This window comes from Cucurbita pepo, chromosome 17 (genome assembly GCF_057944985.1).
Source record: "Cucurbita pepo subsp. pepo isolate OVF chromosome 17, ASM5794498v1, whole genome shotgun sequence".
Lineage (NCBI taxonomy): Eukaryota > Viridiplantae > Streptophyta > Magnoliopsida > Cucurbitales > Cucurbitaceae > Cucurbita > Cucurbita pepo.
Genome location: NC_141814.1, coordinates 2,995,968 through 3,014,093, shown reverse-complemented (window position 1 = coordinate 3,014,093; position 18,126 = coordinate 2,995,968). Strand labels below are relative to the sequence as shown.

General features: G+C 37.0%; 3 protein-coding genes across 4 annotated transcripts; all 3 read right to left on the bottom strand.

Annotated features, from left to right (window-relative positions):
* Positions 1-2,667: 2,667 nt before the first annotated feature.
* Positions 2,668-4,816, bottom strand: LOC111778761 (DUF641 family protein (DUF641)). Its single transcript, XM_023658735.2, has one exon. The coding sequence runs from the start codon at positions 4,597-4,599 to the stop codon at positions 3,064-3,066; it is 1,536 nt and encodes a 511-aa protein (XP_023514503.2). The 5' UTR covers positions 4,600-4,816; the 3' UTR covers positions 2,668-3,063.
* Positions 4,817-7,076: 2,260 nt separating this feature from the next.
* LOC111778760 (uncharacterized) lies at positions 7,077-11,377 on the bottom strand. Of its 2 annotated transcripts, XM_023658734.2 has the most exons (8): positions 10,733-11,377; positions 10,422-10,515; positions 9,634-10,337; positions 9,329-9,437; positions 9,048-9,232; positions 8,472-8,951; positions 7,668-7,766; positions 7,077-7,547 (listed from the first exon to the last, which is right to left on the bottom strand). In XM_023658734.2, exons 1-8 carry the CDS (start codon positions 11,276-11,278, stop codon positions 7,479-7,481), a joined length of 2,286 nt encoding a protein of 761 aa, XP_023514502.2. In that variant the 5' UTR covers positions 11,279-11,377; the 3' UTR covers positions 7,077-7,478. The 2 variants fall into 2 exon arrangements, with proteins under 2 accessions (XP_023514502.2, XP_023514501.2); XM_023658733.2 differs by having other exon boundaries at positions 8,472-9,232.
* A 1,940-nt stretch (positions 11,378-13,317) lies between these two features.
* Positions 13,318-14,789, bottom strand: LOC111779135 (mogroside I-E synthase-like). Its single transcript, XM_023659211.2, has one exon. The coding sequence runs from the start codon at positions 14,746-14,748 to the stop codon at positions 13,402-13,404; it is 1,347 nt and encodes a 448-aa protein (XP_023514979.2). The 5' UTR covers positions 14,749-14,789; the 3' UTR covers positions 13,318-13,401.
* Between the last annotated feature and the right edge of the window lie 3,337 nt (positions 14,790-18,126).

Sequence of the window (18,126 nt, the reverse complement as noted above, 5' to 3'; positions counted from 1 at the left end):
CAATTGCATTGTTCACCCTTTTGGCAATTGGAGAGCGATTGTGCGACACTTGTTCTAATCTAGCAAACATGTCAGCCGTGTAAGAATTGAATTTCACAAACAATCTTCATATATGGTCAAGCCAAAAGCCACATTTTGAGATTTTTTTTATTTTTATAAAACATGAGCAAAGAAATTAGTTGAAAACAATTTGAAAGAAAGCTTTGCACATGTCAATTGCATTGTTCACCCTTTTGGCAATTGGAGAGCGATTGTGCGACACTTGTTCTAATCTAGCAAACATGTCAGCCGTGTAAGAATTGAATTTCACAAACAATCTTCATATATGGTCAAGCCAAAAGCCACATTTTGAGATTTTTTTTATTTTTATAAAACATGAGCAAAGAAATTAGTTGAAAACAATTTGAAAGAAAGCTTTGCACATGTCAATTGCATTGTTCACCCTTTTGGCAATTGGAGAGCGATTGTGCGACACTTGTTCTAATCTAGCAAACATGTCAGCCGTGTAAGAATTGAATTTCACAAACAATCTTCATATATGGTCAAGCCAAAAGCCACATTTTGAGATTTTTTTTATTTTTATAAAACATGAGCAAAGAAATTAGTTGAAAACAATTTGAAAGAAAGCTTTGCACATGTCAATTGCATTGAAAACACGTGGGCAAGAGAGGTTACAACACTTGGTAGAAGGGTTGATGACTATTTGATCCTCTTACACTATATTTTAAGGCATTTCATATCTGATAAAAGTATACATGATTTTGCCGAAATATCATATACACATAAATTGTAACATAAAATAATACAATAGGAAAACAAGATAAAAATGGTATGATATGGTCTAGACATACGACAACCAACAGACAACACACTCTAAACAAGCATGACCATAACAGTTTGCGTGCATATAACTACTTAATATATTAAGTACCTCATGTATGATTAAATCTGTGATGCTACATGCTTTGAGATTACTCATTATATAGCAAGACTAACTTCTCATAGTGCATCTTGAGATCACAAATCACAGTATGACAAGATTTGTGTTTGTGTTGGTGTATATTTGAAATATTTTTTTATGTATAGGACTAGTTCAGTCTGTTGTGCATATTGATTTACACCCATGTGTGTCTTAAAGTTAATGTTTCGTATATCATCTCTTGAAAGGACTATAGTTAAAGGAATTTTGTAAGTATTTCATGCCAGAGTGTTTATAGTGTTTATCGACGACATAGGGTTTAGACCCTTTTGGTTCCGAGCTCAACTCAAACATACTCAAATCCTCAAATCTGATTGAAATTTAAAGTCATCCTAAGCTTTCAATTCTTACAAAAGTCATCCTAAAATCAGAGTTCCCAAAAATATACTTTCGATAACTCTTTTTTAAACAAAATTTTCAAATCGTACTTTTCTTACAAAAGTAAATTACTTTTTAGAGGGCTCAGTAGTGTCCCAACAAAAGAAAAGGCTAATTTCTCTCTGTGGGAGATTTCAGAAACGAAATCTTCTGAATCTATTTAGATATGAACAAAAAAAGAAAAAAGTTTAAAAACCAGTTTTCAGTTGAGGTTCTTCTACTGTAATCATATTGAAATTGGTAGCTACAAACTTACCTGACATTATACATAGTGAACTGATGAAAATTTATATGAGAAAAACATCAGCTAAGATACTCAAAACTCGAATTCATATAGAACTACATAGAAACTTTCTAAACAATGGATGTTATTTTGTTTTCGAGAGCAAAGTTGTTTAGAAACGAATGAATGAATGAAAAAAAAGGAAAGTCCAATTCAGAAGGAGCCAAAAGAACAAAACAAAGAAAAAACACATGAAAATTACAAAAAGGAGCTTCATGATTTGAATACAAAAGTCAAATATTTAGTCCAAACATTGGGGGCTAAACAAAAAACAAAGCACTCATAAATATCATAATCCAACATAAACTAACACAACTACAATTCCACCTACCCAATGGAGAAAGCCAATCTATAATCCTGAGGAAACAATGGCAGACAAGCAATGAAGGAACAACTGACTTACTGCAAAAAGATTATGTCAATCGATATAATCATCAAAGTTCAAGAACCGAACTTATAACTTAACCTCGCAGGAACAACCTGGTATCTTCCGGGCAAAAAACAATTAAGAGAGTTGCAAAGCCAACCCAGCTAGAAAATCATAGGAAACCTAAAATTGGGGCTTCTGGTTGAAGTTTTGAACAGTTAAGAAATAACCCTAAGTAGCTATTGAGTAAAAGCAAGGTCAAGGTGCTATTTGGATACATTTTCTATGGAAGTATTCTTAAAACTGCTTCGTAAAACAACGGTTGGTTCTACAAACACATCAGGGTTGTTCTCAAGTCCAGGGTTAATTTGAGCACAACTCAACCAAAGATAAACTTTCAAGAAGTCACCATCTAAACCTACTTTCTGTACTAAAGAACAAAAATTTGGTTTTAAAAAGCAGCTTTTTAACCAATACCAGACAATATCTAGTGGTTGAACTATAAAATTCCAACAAATAAGCTGAATATTAGCATTAACTAACAAATTTCAACAAATAAGATTCTAATGCTAAAGTAAATATGCTTAATTCTGCTGCTAATTTATGCATGGCCCATGACAGCAATAGGGTATCTCTCAGAAGGAATTCAATATGAAAAACTGAAGGAAACAGAAGATTAATCATTAATAATATGATGAATGTAATCAGTTGATCTGGATACACAATTTGGTTATGTATATTAGTGAGTGATAAACTGGAAAGGAGAAAAAAGATCTATAAAATTGACCCTGCACAATACTCACAGTAAGGAAAAAAAGAGAGGAAGATAGAAAGATTTACAACGTGTGGCTGCTGAGGTTGCAGTTTATGTGTCCAGCAGTGATGAACGCTCTCAGGTGGTGCATAGTTCATTCAGCTTTCTTGCTTCAAGAACGCCACAACAAGGCATCTGTTAAGTTCATGAATTCTGAATTCTGTGGAATTTGGAATCATAACATGAAAGGGGAGGAGTCATTTTCCTCGGTAAACATCCCATTACTAGCTTTTTTTTGTTTTTCAGCCTTTGCCAAGAGCTTCCTCAAGATACACCTGAGACTGGATTACCGTTCGCCCAATTTTAAAACCAGGAACGACCGTAAACCCGACTTTCGCCCTGGATTTAAAAGGTGGAATGTATCTTCTTGTAACATCTTCCATGTATACCATTGAGAACTCTGCACCCCTTTCAACTTGAAATACTTCCACAATGGGATCAAAAGAGAAGGCCAGCTTATGCAACATCCACACTGAGCTAGCCATTTTAATAAACGACTTATAGAACACGCTGACTGACCGCCACGACTTCAGAATGTCTTCTTTCCTATCCAAATTACTGAAAATTGATGACTCCATAGTAGGATGGATAAGTTCTTGATATTTTCTCTCACAAAATTTTGAAAACGCACATTGAGGATTTACACTAAGAAGTTCCATTGGATTGCTTGAAACATGCTCAAGTAATTGCTTAAGAGAAATGTTATTTCTGTCCAAATTCTGAGATTGTTCAGTACAGAAACTCTCAGTTTCACCCACACCAAAAATTTCTGAATCAAAACTTCGAAACATCCCTAAACAAACATATGATAAGAATGCATACCGATTATGCGCTTTCTTCGCATATCCAATCTCTCGGTGAACTGAATTGGCAGCTAAATCCATATCCCACGAAGCTTTTTTCATCAATTCCATCAAAACTTTGGTAAAATTATACGTTGCTCTACAAGCATCGTGTAATATAGAATCGAATACTCTAACAGACATTAAAACATCAGAAGGCGCATTCAAATTAACAGATAACTTCTTCGATAACCTCGAATTAGACTTCTGCAATTCTCCCAGCTTTTTTCTGAGGGCTAATACCTCAGAATCCTTCCGATCAATCTCGGACTGAGCCCGGTCCGAGACGGTGCCAAGCGTTCGAAGCTTACTTTGATTCTCTTGCACCTGCGCCTCCAAACAAGAACCAACCGGAATCGAAGTACTTTCATCAGGATTTCTACGATAATCTTTATAAAAACGTTTGAAATCAGAGAGCTGCTGCAGGTGCGAGACCAATACCCTATCAGCGGCCGTCACTTTCTCTTCAACAAACGGAACATGAGCAGTCTGCAATTGGATATACGAAGCTTCAAACGAAGAAACCGTAGCGAAAATGGACGAAACCAAAGTCTGAATCATCTCCGTATTATCAATTCCATTTCGCCTCTTTTCCGTTCCTCCTCCCTCAACTTTAGTCTCCGCCTGATTCAAAGTCCTCAAATAATCCGGAACCGGTTCCAATTTCTTCAGATTGGGAGGCGCCAAAGGCTTAATAACCGCAGACGGCAAAGAGGGAAACAAATCGAAGGCGGAATCGGGTTTAATGACGACGACTTTCTGGTCAGTAATAACCTCCTCAGCAGAGTCCAAGAGCGAAAAGCCATCAGGTTCATCAGCAGCATCGTCATCGGCAAAGAATTCGAAGGTCTTAGTCTTGAAAGCGAGGGCGAATTTCTGAAACATCTCAGAGATCTGAGGGGACTTGTAGTTGGAGGAACCGTCCATGTCGGGCATAACTGGAAACTGGAGATCAGGGAAGAAGTGGAAGGAATTTCAGTGAGTTGAATGAAGAAGAAAAGAGGGAATTGAGAAGAATTTGAGAAATGGAGAATGGTATGCGTTGAATAACTTTGAAGCAAGGTATGAGTGCGGAGGGTTTATCGAGAGAGAGAGAGAGAGAGAGAGAGAGAGAGAGAGAGAGAGTGGGGCTTAATTTCCACTCAGTTCTGTTCTTCCCTTTTTCTTTTTCTTTTTATTTTATGTGCAACGGTAATGAGATGGAGCTAACATTACAGCTATATATATATATATATATATATATATATATATATATATATATATATATTAATATTATTATTTTTAAATATCTAATTACATTTATTACACGGCTCAAATGGTTTGGGATACAGTTACAAAACGAAATATAAAAGACTCAAATATAAAGACAGGTTGAAGCTCTGGAATGACCCACTCTTTAACAACAAAGCTCTCGAACGCTCTTCCACCTCGACCAGTAACTGCGAACACAAGAAAAAGGAAGAGGAAATGGGTGAGTATAGAAATACTTCGGAAGTAATTTTACTTGTAAGTTCTTATCGCATCTTTAACCTAGTAAGTTACCACGAATTTTGTAGTAGGGCCCTAAAAGGTCCAGTCTAGTTCAAGGTGCTCTCGTTACCGTTACAACATATGATTGTGGCACCTATCCTGATATACATCTACTTATGTAGTCTCTTGTCCCATCCAAGGCGGGTTTATTTTATACACACTAAGGATCTCCTAAATAGGGTTTTGTGTTGTAAACACTTCATAAGAGGAGGAGTGAGACCAATAGGTGACATACTAATTGGTCAACATGTTTACTCCCTCAAGCTTAGTGTGACTTCATGGTCCTATGGAACATTCCGCGTAACCTTTTACGAATGATGTTTAGATTATCCTATGTCATACTATTTAATCAGATTTTATTAACTAGAATACCAGTTAGTCACTACAAGACAAAGTAAGTTACCTAAGTTTAGGAATAGAAAAGTTGAACAAGTTATCCAAACCTTGAACTGCTCAAAACTTCAAGGCCTCTCCAGATGCTAAGATAACTATAAAGTTTAAGCTCGAACTTCCTATAACCTAGAGAAAATCTCATGGAACTTAATAAGATAAGAATGCGCGATAGCCTATAAGTAAGTTGCTTAACGAGTATTTTACAATCACCACATTTTACATTTTTTTTAGGCAACTATTGACCACTGGTCGAGGTGGAGGAGGGTTTGAGAGTTGCACAGTCATAAAGGAGTCATCTAGTGATGTCAATTTTTGTGAATTATGGGGTCTTGTATTTGTTTACACTTGTATTTGTGAATTATGCCATGACAATATTTTGTCACGTATAAGAGTGAATATAAAGTCAACTTGAATATAGATCGATGGGTTAAAACATATGACACTACTCAATAAGTTTGAAATTTCATCGTTACATTTTAGATTTTGTTTAGCTTTTACAAAAAAGTACAGATAAAAACTAATTGTATTGTCATGTCAACATAAATAATATACTTTTTTTTTTTACCGTTCTAAATATAAAAAATTTATAATATTGGTCATTTATTATTTTTCTTTAGTACAATAAATATTAGGTATGAGAATTTGAATATTCAAATAAACGGTTTCCATTTTCAGTACATGTTTACTTTCCTTAAGACTCGACAAATAATTGTTTTATTTGTTATTGAGAAGGAAAATGAGAGCTTACCTAATCTTCTCTCTAATGTGAATAAAGGGTGAGAATAAGACATAGTGATGTGTTTTTGGGAAGTTTCCACTATATATATGATTGAGTGACAAATGTTTTGTAGGGAAAAGGTTTGGTTGGTTTGAGGCAAGGGCAGGTTGATGATGACCAACCATTATATGGGATGGCCAAAGACGCAGCTTTAAAGTGGAAGTTGCAATCTTTTATGCAGACAAGTGCAAGTAAAACCCTCTCCAACCTTATTTCCCTTTCCCACCTCCAAACAAACTGACTGCCCACACTAATAGAAAAAGGGCAAAAAGCAAAGAATCATTGCCAATTATGCATTACACCCACCAAACATTGGCCTTGTTCCATGCAACACTCACAAAAATGTGGCCTTGGATCTTTTCTGGCCTTCCATTTTACAACTAGTATTGGTGAGTCTCCATGAGATCTTATATCGTATAGGCATTTCTACTGACAGAGTGGATAGGTACCAACATTTTCACTCCTTTTAATAAAATTATAAATGAATGGCCCAAAATTGCTGAATTTTGGGAACCAGGGTCCACTGTACACCTAAATCTCAACTAAATTTTCATCTTTACGACGGTTGGTTAGGGATGTTGAGGCATTGTACCGCCTACTCCACGCACTTACAATTACTAATTCAATAAAATACAAAGGTGATTTTGAAAACTACTTTAAAACTTGCTAATATTCAACTACGTACCTTCCCCTAATAAACAATGGCAGATGGTATGACTAAATCACTCACTCTTAATTTCAACTCAAGATCACATCAATGAAGTTAATATACACCCCTTACCAACCCACCAATAATCTACACTATACATAATCCACTCTGTTACTGTTGTGCTACTATCTTTCTTTTAAAGAAAAAGAAAAGGTATTGACACCTTCAATTTTAGGTGTCTAAAAAGATTATGAAACTTACTGTATTTAGAGGTCAACCAGAATGAAACCTTTTTCTTCCTTCATCGTCAAGAAGCAATCCTTTCACTCTGTGATGCAAATGCCTTTCATATGGAAAGAAAGACCATCCAATTCATTCATGCAATCCTAGCCTCACATATGCACAAAGAGTGAAGGCTGTAACTTTTGTCACACTATTCAGATTCGAAGTCTTCATCACGTTGCTCTATTTGCCACCTTCAATCTTTCTTTTCTTAATTTCACTAGAAAATCGAACATTTGGTCGTTGGGGGCACTGTCAAAGACAACGAACTTTCAATGACTAAGCAAACTTAATCTTCAAAGGCTTGACATTGAAGAGAACATATAGTTTTAAATGGAAGAAACAAATATTGCTAATATATGGAGACTGTACCATGATTCTGCTTTGAATGTCAAGTTTGCAGTTCATTTGTAGAAGGCGGTTTTTTGCAACTAACTCTGCTTCAGATGCTTTCCTACAAGCTTCTTTCACCTGTAAATGCATGAAATAGAGCTCTGATATTTCATGGTCAAGGTTATTACACGAGTATGCAAGCCAGCTTAAAAGGAAGTGACATAAAAGTCTGGCTGAGTAGGACTATTGAAGCTTTTTCATTAAAAAAAAAAAAAATTGAAAACTCTTAGGTGTTGGATTTGTCCCACGATCAAAAAAAATATGTCGAAACAAGAGAAGCAAAGTAAAAATTTGAGGAGAGAGATATTTTGATCCTGGGACAAGTCCAACATTTGGTAGTAGTAACTAACTTCCTAAACTTTCTTTAAAACCATTAACGGTCTTCAGCACAAAACTTGGTGGCAACTACTGCTCATTCTCCTAATTCTCCTATAATTGCTCCATAAGTTAGTAACCGTACTTAACTTATTCTACAAAATCAAGTTTATTAGCTCACATCAGGCAGTCACGGTGACATAATAAACATCAAAATTACAAATTAAATAAAGTAATTACTTCTTTCCTGTTACTAGAATCAATTACTCTCTTAAGACGAGATTTACCAGTGTAACATGTGTATACTATTACAGTAGCGCATTATTGGTCATATGAAATACTGAAGTTTTTAAATGAAATGAGTGCCAATCAATTAAAATGTAAGACAAAAATACAGCAATAGCTCAAAGCAAGGAAAATTTCAAAGCAAAATCTTAGGAAAGCACAATAACTAATTTAAGCACTTACCTTATTTGAATGATATCCAGCATCACCATATGCACCATCAGAACATTTTTCCAGCACATCACGTATAAACGACAATTCTTTCATCAAGTCTGAAGCAACTACTTTAGCATCTTGCAGCTGATTTCGAGAAAATTCAAATGCTCTTTCAGCATGGAGACGAAAAGAGGAACAGTTCAAACAATTGCAGATTCCTCTGCATCCTCGTGGGTTTTGCTTACGAATTCCCTTTCCAACATTAATGCGCCTTGCTGGTAGAACACATGCTTCTACACATAAAGGATTAGGTTCTAAGCTGTTTCTCTCAGAAAGTTTAGCGGCATCAGAAACATTATCTGTCAAATTTGTGCAGCCTTCTGAAGTGATTGGTGATTGTTGAGAGACCATTCTAGATCCTTTTCCAGTAAGCAGATCATAACTAGATAAGACTGCTTGATCATACAATTGAGGGTCCACTTTCAACATACATGTATCCAACATCTCCTGTTCAGAATGCAAGTGATGCATCTGTAATTTAGGTGATGATAGAAGTTCATCATTGAGTCCATTATGCAATAGAACTTTTTCTGTTTCACAAACCATTTCGTTCATAGTATTCGACCCAGGCATTGAGGGAGTATCTAAACTTCCATCGCATGGCATGTTGCAAGATGCTAAGCCTTCTGATCTATCCCGGGAATTGTGAGAATTTGAACTCGGTGATTGCAAATTCATAGTTGGCAATTCTTTCTCCGGTCTTGGAGAGTCAATGTTTCCCGAAGCACCTGAGAATATAAAATATTGATAAAAATCAGTCTTTAACAGAATCAACAAGCACAACTATATGGAATGAAGATTATCCTGGGGGAGTGGATGCATACAGTTTTCTGGGTTATCTTTAAAAAGATCCTCAAGGAATGGAAGCATCCTACGATAGCTAACTGAAACTTGGTTGTATTTCGACTTCAATTGTACAAGTGGATTGCGAACCTGATAAGTAGTTAATTATATTAGTAGTAATACACACACACACAACAACAATAGTTTGATGATCAAGTTGGATGTCATTCCCCAAGGCTGCAAAACATTCATTTCCAAATTATGGCACCCACCAAAAGCAATCATGCAGAATGTTTAAAGGAGGTAGCAGAAAAGGATATAAGTAAAACCATTTCATGAATCTCACCACTTTGTTTCTAACACAGGGACCATATTTCTTGTCACTCTCTGTAGCAATGTTGCAATCATTTTCACCAACAGTGGAACTACCAAGATATTGATCTGTGCCTCGAGTGCATGACACTTTTTCGTTCTTCCTTTCTTCCTTCACTAGGTTACAAGCAATGTCAGAATCCAATGATGATATCTTGATTTCTTCCTTGGAATGATTTTCTGATTTGATATCCTCAGAAACATTGTTACACAACTTCTCCGAAACATGGGACTTAAAGTTGTCTACTTCTGAGGAAAGATTTGAAGATATAAAGGGATCTCCTCCATCAAGCCTCTCAATTACGAAGGTTTTGGATTGTTCATTAGAGAATCGATCCTCTATCTGATTCTCTGAGGGCCCTCCATTCTCTGTCAGCTTTTTGTCAAGAGAAGAGACAGAAACTACATCCCTTTTCAAACCAGAATTCTCTTTGACTAAAGTCGGGTCATTCCTTGAATCACTGCCATTCTGAAAGTTTTTAGCATCCCCATTATCTGGAGGCGTTGAATTTAGCTTCATAGTGTTACATGATATGCCGTAGGCCAAAACTGCATTATTTACACTAGTATCTGAATCAATAAAAGATGACTCATTGGCACGATTACACAGATTAGATTCAATATTTTCCTTCTTCAAATTTTTTTCACGTTTTGAGCACAAATCTCCTTGTAGGATGTCTGTAGCATATTGGCAATTAAAATAAGTTAGTGCGAAAATAAACCTGGATAAATAGTAAAGAACATAGTGGGCACAGAAGTTACAATTGTCGCCATCCAGCAAAAAGGGCAGCAATCTTTTGTAGGCAATGGAACCAGGTGCCTTGAATAACTTCCGTTTAGAACATGGTTTGAGCACCTAATTCATTATTTCAAGACCCATATTAGACTAACATAAACAAGAGAGTATTAGCAGTTCTAATTACTTCAAACATTCACTAATGACAATAATCCCATGAGGTCTATTGATTGAGCCAACAGAAGAGCATTCGTAAGAAATCAATGCAAAATAATAATAGCAATAATAGTAAAATAAAACCAATGGAGGGAAAATTCAACTTAATCAAGATACTTACGGATCCAGTTCTAGTAACAGAGTCAATTCTACAGTCAGCTTTCGCACAAATATCCCCTAAAACGCTTCCATGGCTTGAGCGAGGACATCCATTTGAAGAAGCCGCCACAAGACCCCCAGCCAGAACCTCCGCATCAGGAGGTGTAGAATGCACCAGTTCCACACTCTTCCCATCACATCTCCGATCCTCGTCGCCCAATTCAACATACCCATTCGAATTGCGAAAATTCTCATTCCGGACCTCTGCAGTTTTGGAGATTTTACCGACTCCACTATCTCCATTCGGACAAGTTCCATTGGCGGTAATCGGCCCATCTTTGTCGCTAATCTGCCCTTCCGATGGCTCCGAAGAGCGATTATCTAAATTGGGAGAGAAAACTCGCTTGATACGCAGATCCTTCGCAGCATAATACGAAATCTTATCCCCAACTTTGGATGCAAGTTCATCCGATTGCGGCAGGCTCTTGGGTTTTTTGCGGGGTAAATGGAGGAAGCCAGCTTGTAGAGGTTGAGGTTGATGAACAATGGAGGAGCGTTTGGAAGCCATAGAACCATGCTTTGATTCCACGGGAAAACCTCGTATCTATGGCGATGATAGTCAATTGGAGAGGGAAGGAGGGAAAGAGTGAGAGCGGGAAGAAGAGGAGATGGCGGGAAGCCTAGGGGAAACCGCTTAGAATTATGTTAATGGCGGGAAATTTAAATGGGCCGGCCCATGAGGAAACCCAAGCCCAATTTCAGCACTGACATGCAAAATTTTCACATGGTAGCATTTATCTAATATGTTAATACAAAATTTAATTTAAATAATATTAATCAATAATAAATTAAAATTTATCTGATATGTTGTCCACGACACTATCGTATCATATCATAACATGAACAACTTCCAAACTTGAATTGAGTCAATAAGAAAATAGCTTCGTCTCATATTGTTGTAGAGTTAGGCAATAACTTCCCGAGCTTAGATAAAGTCCATGATGACTTATTAGGGACAACAACTATTTATACGATTTTTTTTATTTGTCTTTAAAACGTGCAAACTTTTATCTTATTTTTATTTTTATTTTATTTATCTTCACCTTTGTCTTTTGAGTGATTGGAGATTCGAATCTCGAAAATCGAGTCACCACAAATCAAAGCTTAAAGTTTAGTGACGATTGTGGAAAAAAAAAAGTGTCCTTTTGTTTTGAAAAGTCTGCGGTGACATTTCTAAAGTGACGTTGATAGCACACATAATCGTCATCCGATACGTAGTTTGTTGCCCACAAGGGTCGGAAGAAGATCGGTAATATCCAAATTCCTTAAATCATAATAATCAATGACAATGATAGTAACCAACCCAATCAATGTCAATTCACAACCTAAAATCAAAATAAACCATTTACAATGCCAAAAATTTGGTCCTTTATTTATTGAACTGACTTGTTTGAACATGTATTTAGGTGGGAAATATAATCTTCGACGTTTTTGATTGGCTATTCACCTCTTCTAATTTGTACGTTACCTATTTAGACAAATGCGACTAGTTGTTATTTTACCTAGTTCGAATGTTACTATTACTCTTAGAGATGTTCACAGGGAAGAGACAGGGAAACCTTCTTCTCCTCATCTCCTCTACCTATTTCATTTCCCATCCTCATAAAAATTTTCATTTATTTTCTAGGGGATCGAAGTGATGGAAAATTTGAAGGAATTGGGTTTCGTGCGGGTAACTATTTTTTGTTTATTATTATTTTAAAAAATGATTATTTCAAAATTTTTCATTTCTCAATATAATCTTTATTAAAAATGATTAAAAAAAATAAAAAAAAATATATTACATATATATATATATATTTTTTTTAAAAAAATATATAATCTAAGTTCTATCTCCCTAATTTCTAAAAAATCAATACCACTAAGTCTTTTGTTTGAATATTACAATTAGAGTCTCAAAATTAATTTTTTTTTTTTTTTTTTTTTTTGTTTTTTTGTTTTTTTTGTTTTTGTTTCTTTTATCATAGCCAAAAAGTTGGTAAGGACAAGCAAGACTGGGAATTAGGTGCGGACAAGGACGGGGAATAGAATCTTGTCATCGACCCCATTTATCTAAAAAAAAAAATGTTCCCTACTCCCTCTTTTATTTACCGTCTAAACATGAACCCCTCTCCATTTCAAGTAGATTCTTTCACATAAAATAGACCTCTCTAATTACTTGTTAGGATTGGTTAGCTCTAATACTAATTAACTTGTTAGGATGAATATCAGTTGTTAGCTCTAATACTAATTGTTAGAATCGCTCAACAACACATTTGACACAAAGAATAGGAGAGAAAATACATGTTGGCGAGAGAAAACACAAGGACTAATATTGGCCAGAAATTTTATCAATAGGTTTCAATTTACTAAATATAGCTCTAAAAAATTTAAACCTAGAACGTCCCATCTAACAAATATATTTGTCTTTACCAAATATCTGATCTATATATCTATGATCTTCACCAAATATCTACGGTATATATGTTTGATCTTTAGACGTTAGGGTCCATATCCCAACAATACTCGGCTGTTATCGTTTTTGGGTTGAATAAGAAAAACCCTCCATGTATAATAATCATTCATTTAGTGATAAGCAAGAAAATAAGACAAATACATAAACAACAAAATAGATAGTTTTTAAGATCTCTCTCAATCTGTACCACCACCATCAATCTGAGCAACAAAAGCCTGAAGATTCAAAGTTGAGGATCCACCTTCTTCCACAGCTTGCCTACCCAATTGCTTCCACACTTTGACATTCCTCTCAATCTCTTCATTCCCCATCACCAAATCCAAACATCGCCTAATCTCTCCCCTCTCAACAACCCCTTCTGAATTACCCTTCACTCTCACTCCCGTCTTCCACAAATCTTCCACAAGCTTCGCATTCGTCATCTGATCTATCTGCTGCGGAAACCCAACCACCGCCACCCCAAGACTCAAGCTTTCAATCGTCGAATTCCACCCGCAATGACTCACAAAACAACCCACCGACGGATGCTTCAACACTTCAATTTGACGGCACCACGACACAATTTTCCCTTTCATTCCCACCTTCTTGAACTTCTCCTCATCGTAATTGGATCTCACAACCCACATGAATGGCCGTCCACTCTCCAACAAACCATTCAAAACCTCCTCCTCTTGCTCCTCACACAACTCACAAATCGACCCAAATGATACATAAACAACCGAGCGCTCCGCCTTGGAGCTCAACCATCCGATATAATCCTCACTCGACACGTGGAAAAGATTGCCACCATCATCATGACTAGAAGGAATCAAGGGTCCGATTGCAATCATTTTCAACTCATCAATGGCTCGCAAGGCATCAGTTTCCAACGTGTCAAATGTGTTGACTAAGACTTTTGACCGAGTTTGTCCACCGAGGAATTCGAGTTGCTCTCTCATTGGAGGAATTATAAACGCATGGGGCCCACATGGGGAGAAGAAAGATGGCATATCACGAGTTGTAAACAATGGCAAGTTTGGTAATTCTATGCATGAAGATGGGGTTTGGAGTTTGTTGCAAATGGGTTCTTCATAGCCATGGAAGTAATGGAAGTACAAAGCTAAGACGGTTGCAGGCTGAGCGAAGAAAAGGGCTGAGGGTATATTGAAGGAAGTGGCGATGTCGGCTGCCCAATTGAGTAAGAGGCCGTAGATTAGGAAAGTGAAGGGGCGGCCTTTGTTGGCTGCGGAGGTGATGAGGTTGGTGAGAGATTGAGAGCCGCAGCGTTTGAGTTCAGAGAAGAAGTGGGTGATGTTGGCGCTGAGTTTGAGATTGTCGTCGTCGAAGCCGTCGGAGAACGTCGCGAAAGACAAGCCCTTTGTTGTTGGGGTTTGTTGGGCGTTGTTCATGCGGCGGGCGGCGGCGATGGTGGTGGCGAAGGTGACATCAATGTTAAGGTGTATGAGTCGCTTGGCGAGTTGGAGGGAAGGGTTTATGTATCCTTGGGAAGGGAAGCATACGAGAAGGAAGTGGGGGTTTCTCATCTTAAACCACTATGGTTAATTGGCTTGTTCTTGTTTTTTGGGAAAGATTTATTTATAGGAATCAAATATGAAGGGAGGTTCATGGAATTTTGCATACAAAAATGAGGTTGTCAATTCATTATTGAAAAAGGTGGAAGCTAGATCTTTGACTTTATCTTCATAATCCTATCTTCATAATAATTTGGATTACCTAATCCAAATCATTTTTATATTTCGATCTAGGTGGGTTGAATTTTTGAAAAACTAATTTTTTTTTTATCCATAATATTTTTTTGGTTGGGTTATGTAACACTGATTTTAGGAGGTAATTAATGATTATTGATTTTCTTCCTGAGATATGAAATATGTACCTATAATAAGATCATAGGATTTTCTTGTAGGCCGAGAAGATCAGGACTCAAGTCGATGAAGAAGGAAATCATGTTCGGGATGGTTGTAAGATTAAAAGAATAGTCAAAGTCAAACTAAGGGCAAAACGGTCATTTTAACCTTGCTCCTACCTGAGTGGAATGGATAGTTGGAACATAGCAAGAAGGAGAAATGAAGCAAAAAGGGGAAAAAGAAAAGAGAGAAAAAAAGGAAAAAATTAGGGTTTAGGAAAGAAGAAGAGAAGAAAAGCTTGTCACCCTAAATCTGGCATTGGAAGATGATCCAAGCCAAGAAAGCCTCAATAGAACTCCTCTTGGTGCTGGAAGAGAAGTTTGGGTGGTGGATTCGCTCATTAAGGGAAGAAAACCAAAGATCAAACAAGGTACGGTCATGGATTTTCGATTTGGTTTTAGGTAGATCCGACAAGTCTTTTTGAGTGAAAAACCTTGAACCCCTTCAGAGATCAAACACGCACGTGGGATTGCTCGTAGAACCCCTTCATAGAGCGTGAGGAGCACGTGTAGGAGCATGAGTAATACTGATCTTACTTTTATGGGAACTAGGATCCATCAAGAAAATTTTAGACTTTTTGGAATCCTCTCCGGCAAGAAATTCGAGTTCGAGAAGGCATGCGTCAACCATGTAAATAATCATTTTGATTCCCATGAGCAATACTTGTAGGAACCGCTTGAAATAAGCATGCATGTTATCAAATTGATATTCCGAGCTAGCCAGACCTAGTATATTAGTTTATAAGCCATGAAAAAGAATTAAATAAGAAAATCAATTGTACCTAATTCACTTTAGGATGTGATTGTGATATTGTGTGCATGTGAAATAAGGAAGGAAAATTTGTGAAATCTGCTCTCCAGGTGAAGATGGACGTTATCTTCCCGTACATGCCTGCCGCATGATAACTCAAGTGCATGATTGCTTGTGTTGTCTTTCTTGTTGAGAATAGGAAGAAACGAAGAGCCTAGACTAAGGTGCTTGACACTGAGTAGGCTAGACAAAGACCTAGAATGGGATACCTCTAGAATACCATGCATTCAGGTCCGCGGAAGGATGATTAGCGGACCCAGACCCTAGTATTCTAGATCACGACAAGTTTGAAAGACCTTGAGCGAGAATCCTAGAGATGAATGAATCCAAGTCTAAGCCACCAAGATCCGCCCTAGAAATACCTAGTAGGATACCACAGTAATTGTAGACAACCGAGGTAGCCCAACGGACTTGAGTAGTGTGGATAGTGTCACCAAAACCTCCACTTCCCTCTCTGTTCCGGTACCGTACTGTCAAGACAATACTCCGATACCGAGATCGTTGAGCCAGGCAGAGTCGAATAGGGTAGTGTGATTTGTGCCTAGACCTATTGGTGATAGCTAAGGGGTCTCCTAAATAGGACCCCTGAGTCGTAGAAACTTCTCCCTGAGCGGGCGAGCATGGGACCACGTAGGACAAACTAGTAGCTGACTGGCACAATGGGGATCACAACCCCCCAATTTTATTGGTAGTATGGCCTCGTGGGAGGGTTGTTAGCTAACCCCACGGATGATGTTCAGAGAGGGATATTGATTCAGATCCAGTCATACTCCCCCCTCAGTTTTACTTGTGAGATCGCGCCTCATCCCAGGACACTGATCATCTACTGCATAAGTTTAGTAAGCCATTTGAGTTGTAGGAAAGAGAGTTGCAGCTTAGTCCGCACTCGCTAGAACCCCGAGACAAGGTCGTGGATACCTACTAAGATAAGGATGCGAAAAAAGCCTACAAGTAGCTTGCTTAATGAGTATTTTTATATTCATCTCTTTCTATTTTTTTTTCCAGGTGAGTGATGCCACAAATCAAGGTGGGAGCGCGTGCGGGAGTCTTGAAGTCACAAGGGAGTGTTTTGAGGCATCTAGGAGTTTGTATATGTCATACATAGTTACTTCATTCATTTTATGTCCCACATACTTATTTTATGAAATTCTTACATTACTTGAACACTTTGTTTTTTTTTATATATATATAAAAAAAGAACAAAATACAAAGGATAACCAAAAAATGAAAGATTTGGAAGTAAGAATAGATTAAAAATTAGTCAAGAATATTTGTGAACAGATAAAGCACAGTATATACATAGAGAAAGAAAATGAAAAATCCGAGTAAATATCAGAGGGCGAGAAAGTACATAATACTACCAGTTAAAATAACTACATCAAATTCTTTCCTACAAGAGTAATACTATCTTCCATAAGACCGTAATAATAGAAAATGAGATCTTTAATAAAAATGAAAAAAAAATATATATAACATTCCAAGATTCTACTCATGCAAAGTTTTTGATGCTCACATGAAATCTTAACACATAGATAAATTGACATATTTATGATATGATATAGTGTGATGCGATATGTTATAGTATGATATGTAAATGATAAAAGTTGTTATGTTCGGAAGCATGGAACGTTATGATATGACATATTTATGTAATCTGAATGATATGATATGATTGACATGTAAAATGACGAACTAGCATGAATTACAACCCCAACATATGCATGAAAGATATGAAAAATGTTATGATAGGTACGAAACGCTAGCGAGGTTGTATTAAAAGAGATAATGAAAATAGAAAAATGTTGGGACCTCATGCATTATTATGTGTTTATGCATTGGGCTATACCCCTATTCCTTCACAATGATACGGACACGTAAACTACCAGGGAGGAGAACAATCATGTGTTTGACATAATTCTACCTTGACGGCTGCTATTTCTAACGGGTGTCCGGTATCAAGAGCTACCAGAGAATACTCACCCAACAAGAAAAGGAGCCCAGGTGGTGTACGAACCGATTGGTGGGTCCATACTTGCACGTGTGAGCCGTGTGTAGGAAATAATTACATATCCAAGTTGCCCGTTAGGATAGCCGTCGTAGGAAAACAGACTATTATGATAAGTCTCATTTATGAAATTGCATGTGTTTGCATTTAACCACAATAGTGGAGTCACTTACTAAGTATTT

Excerpts from the sequence above, each read along its gene's own strand:
- LOC111778760 (XM_023658733.2), bottom strand. The coding sequence starts at position 11,278 with ATGGCTTCCAAACGCTCCTCCATTGTTCATCAACCTCAACCTCTACAA. Across the intron at positions 7,767-8,471 it reads CTGGATATCATTCAAATAAG|GTGAAAGAAGCTTGTAGGAA; the intron begins GTAAGTGCTTAA and ends ATGCATTTACAG. Across the intron at positions 7,548-7,667 it reads ACATTCAAAGCAGAATCATG|TGCCCCCAACGACCAAATGT; the intron begins GTACAGTCTCCA and ends TGTCTTTGACAG.
- LOC111779135 (XM_023659211.2), bottom strand. The coding sequence starts at position 14,748 with ATGAGAAACCCCCACTTCCTTCTCGTATGCTTCCCTTCCCAAGGATAC.
- LOC111778761 (XM_023658735.2), bottom strand. The coding sequence starts at position 4,599 with ATGCCCGACATGGACGGTTCCTCCAACTACAAGTCCCCTCAGATCTCT.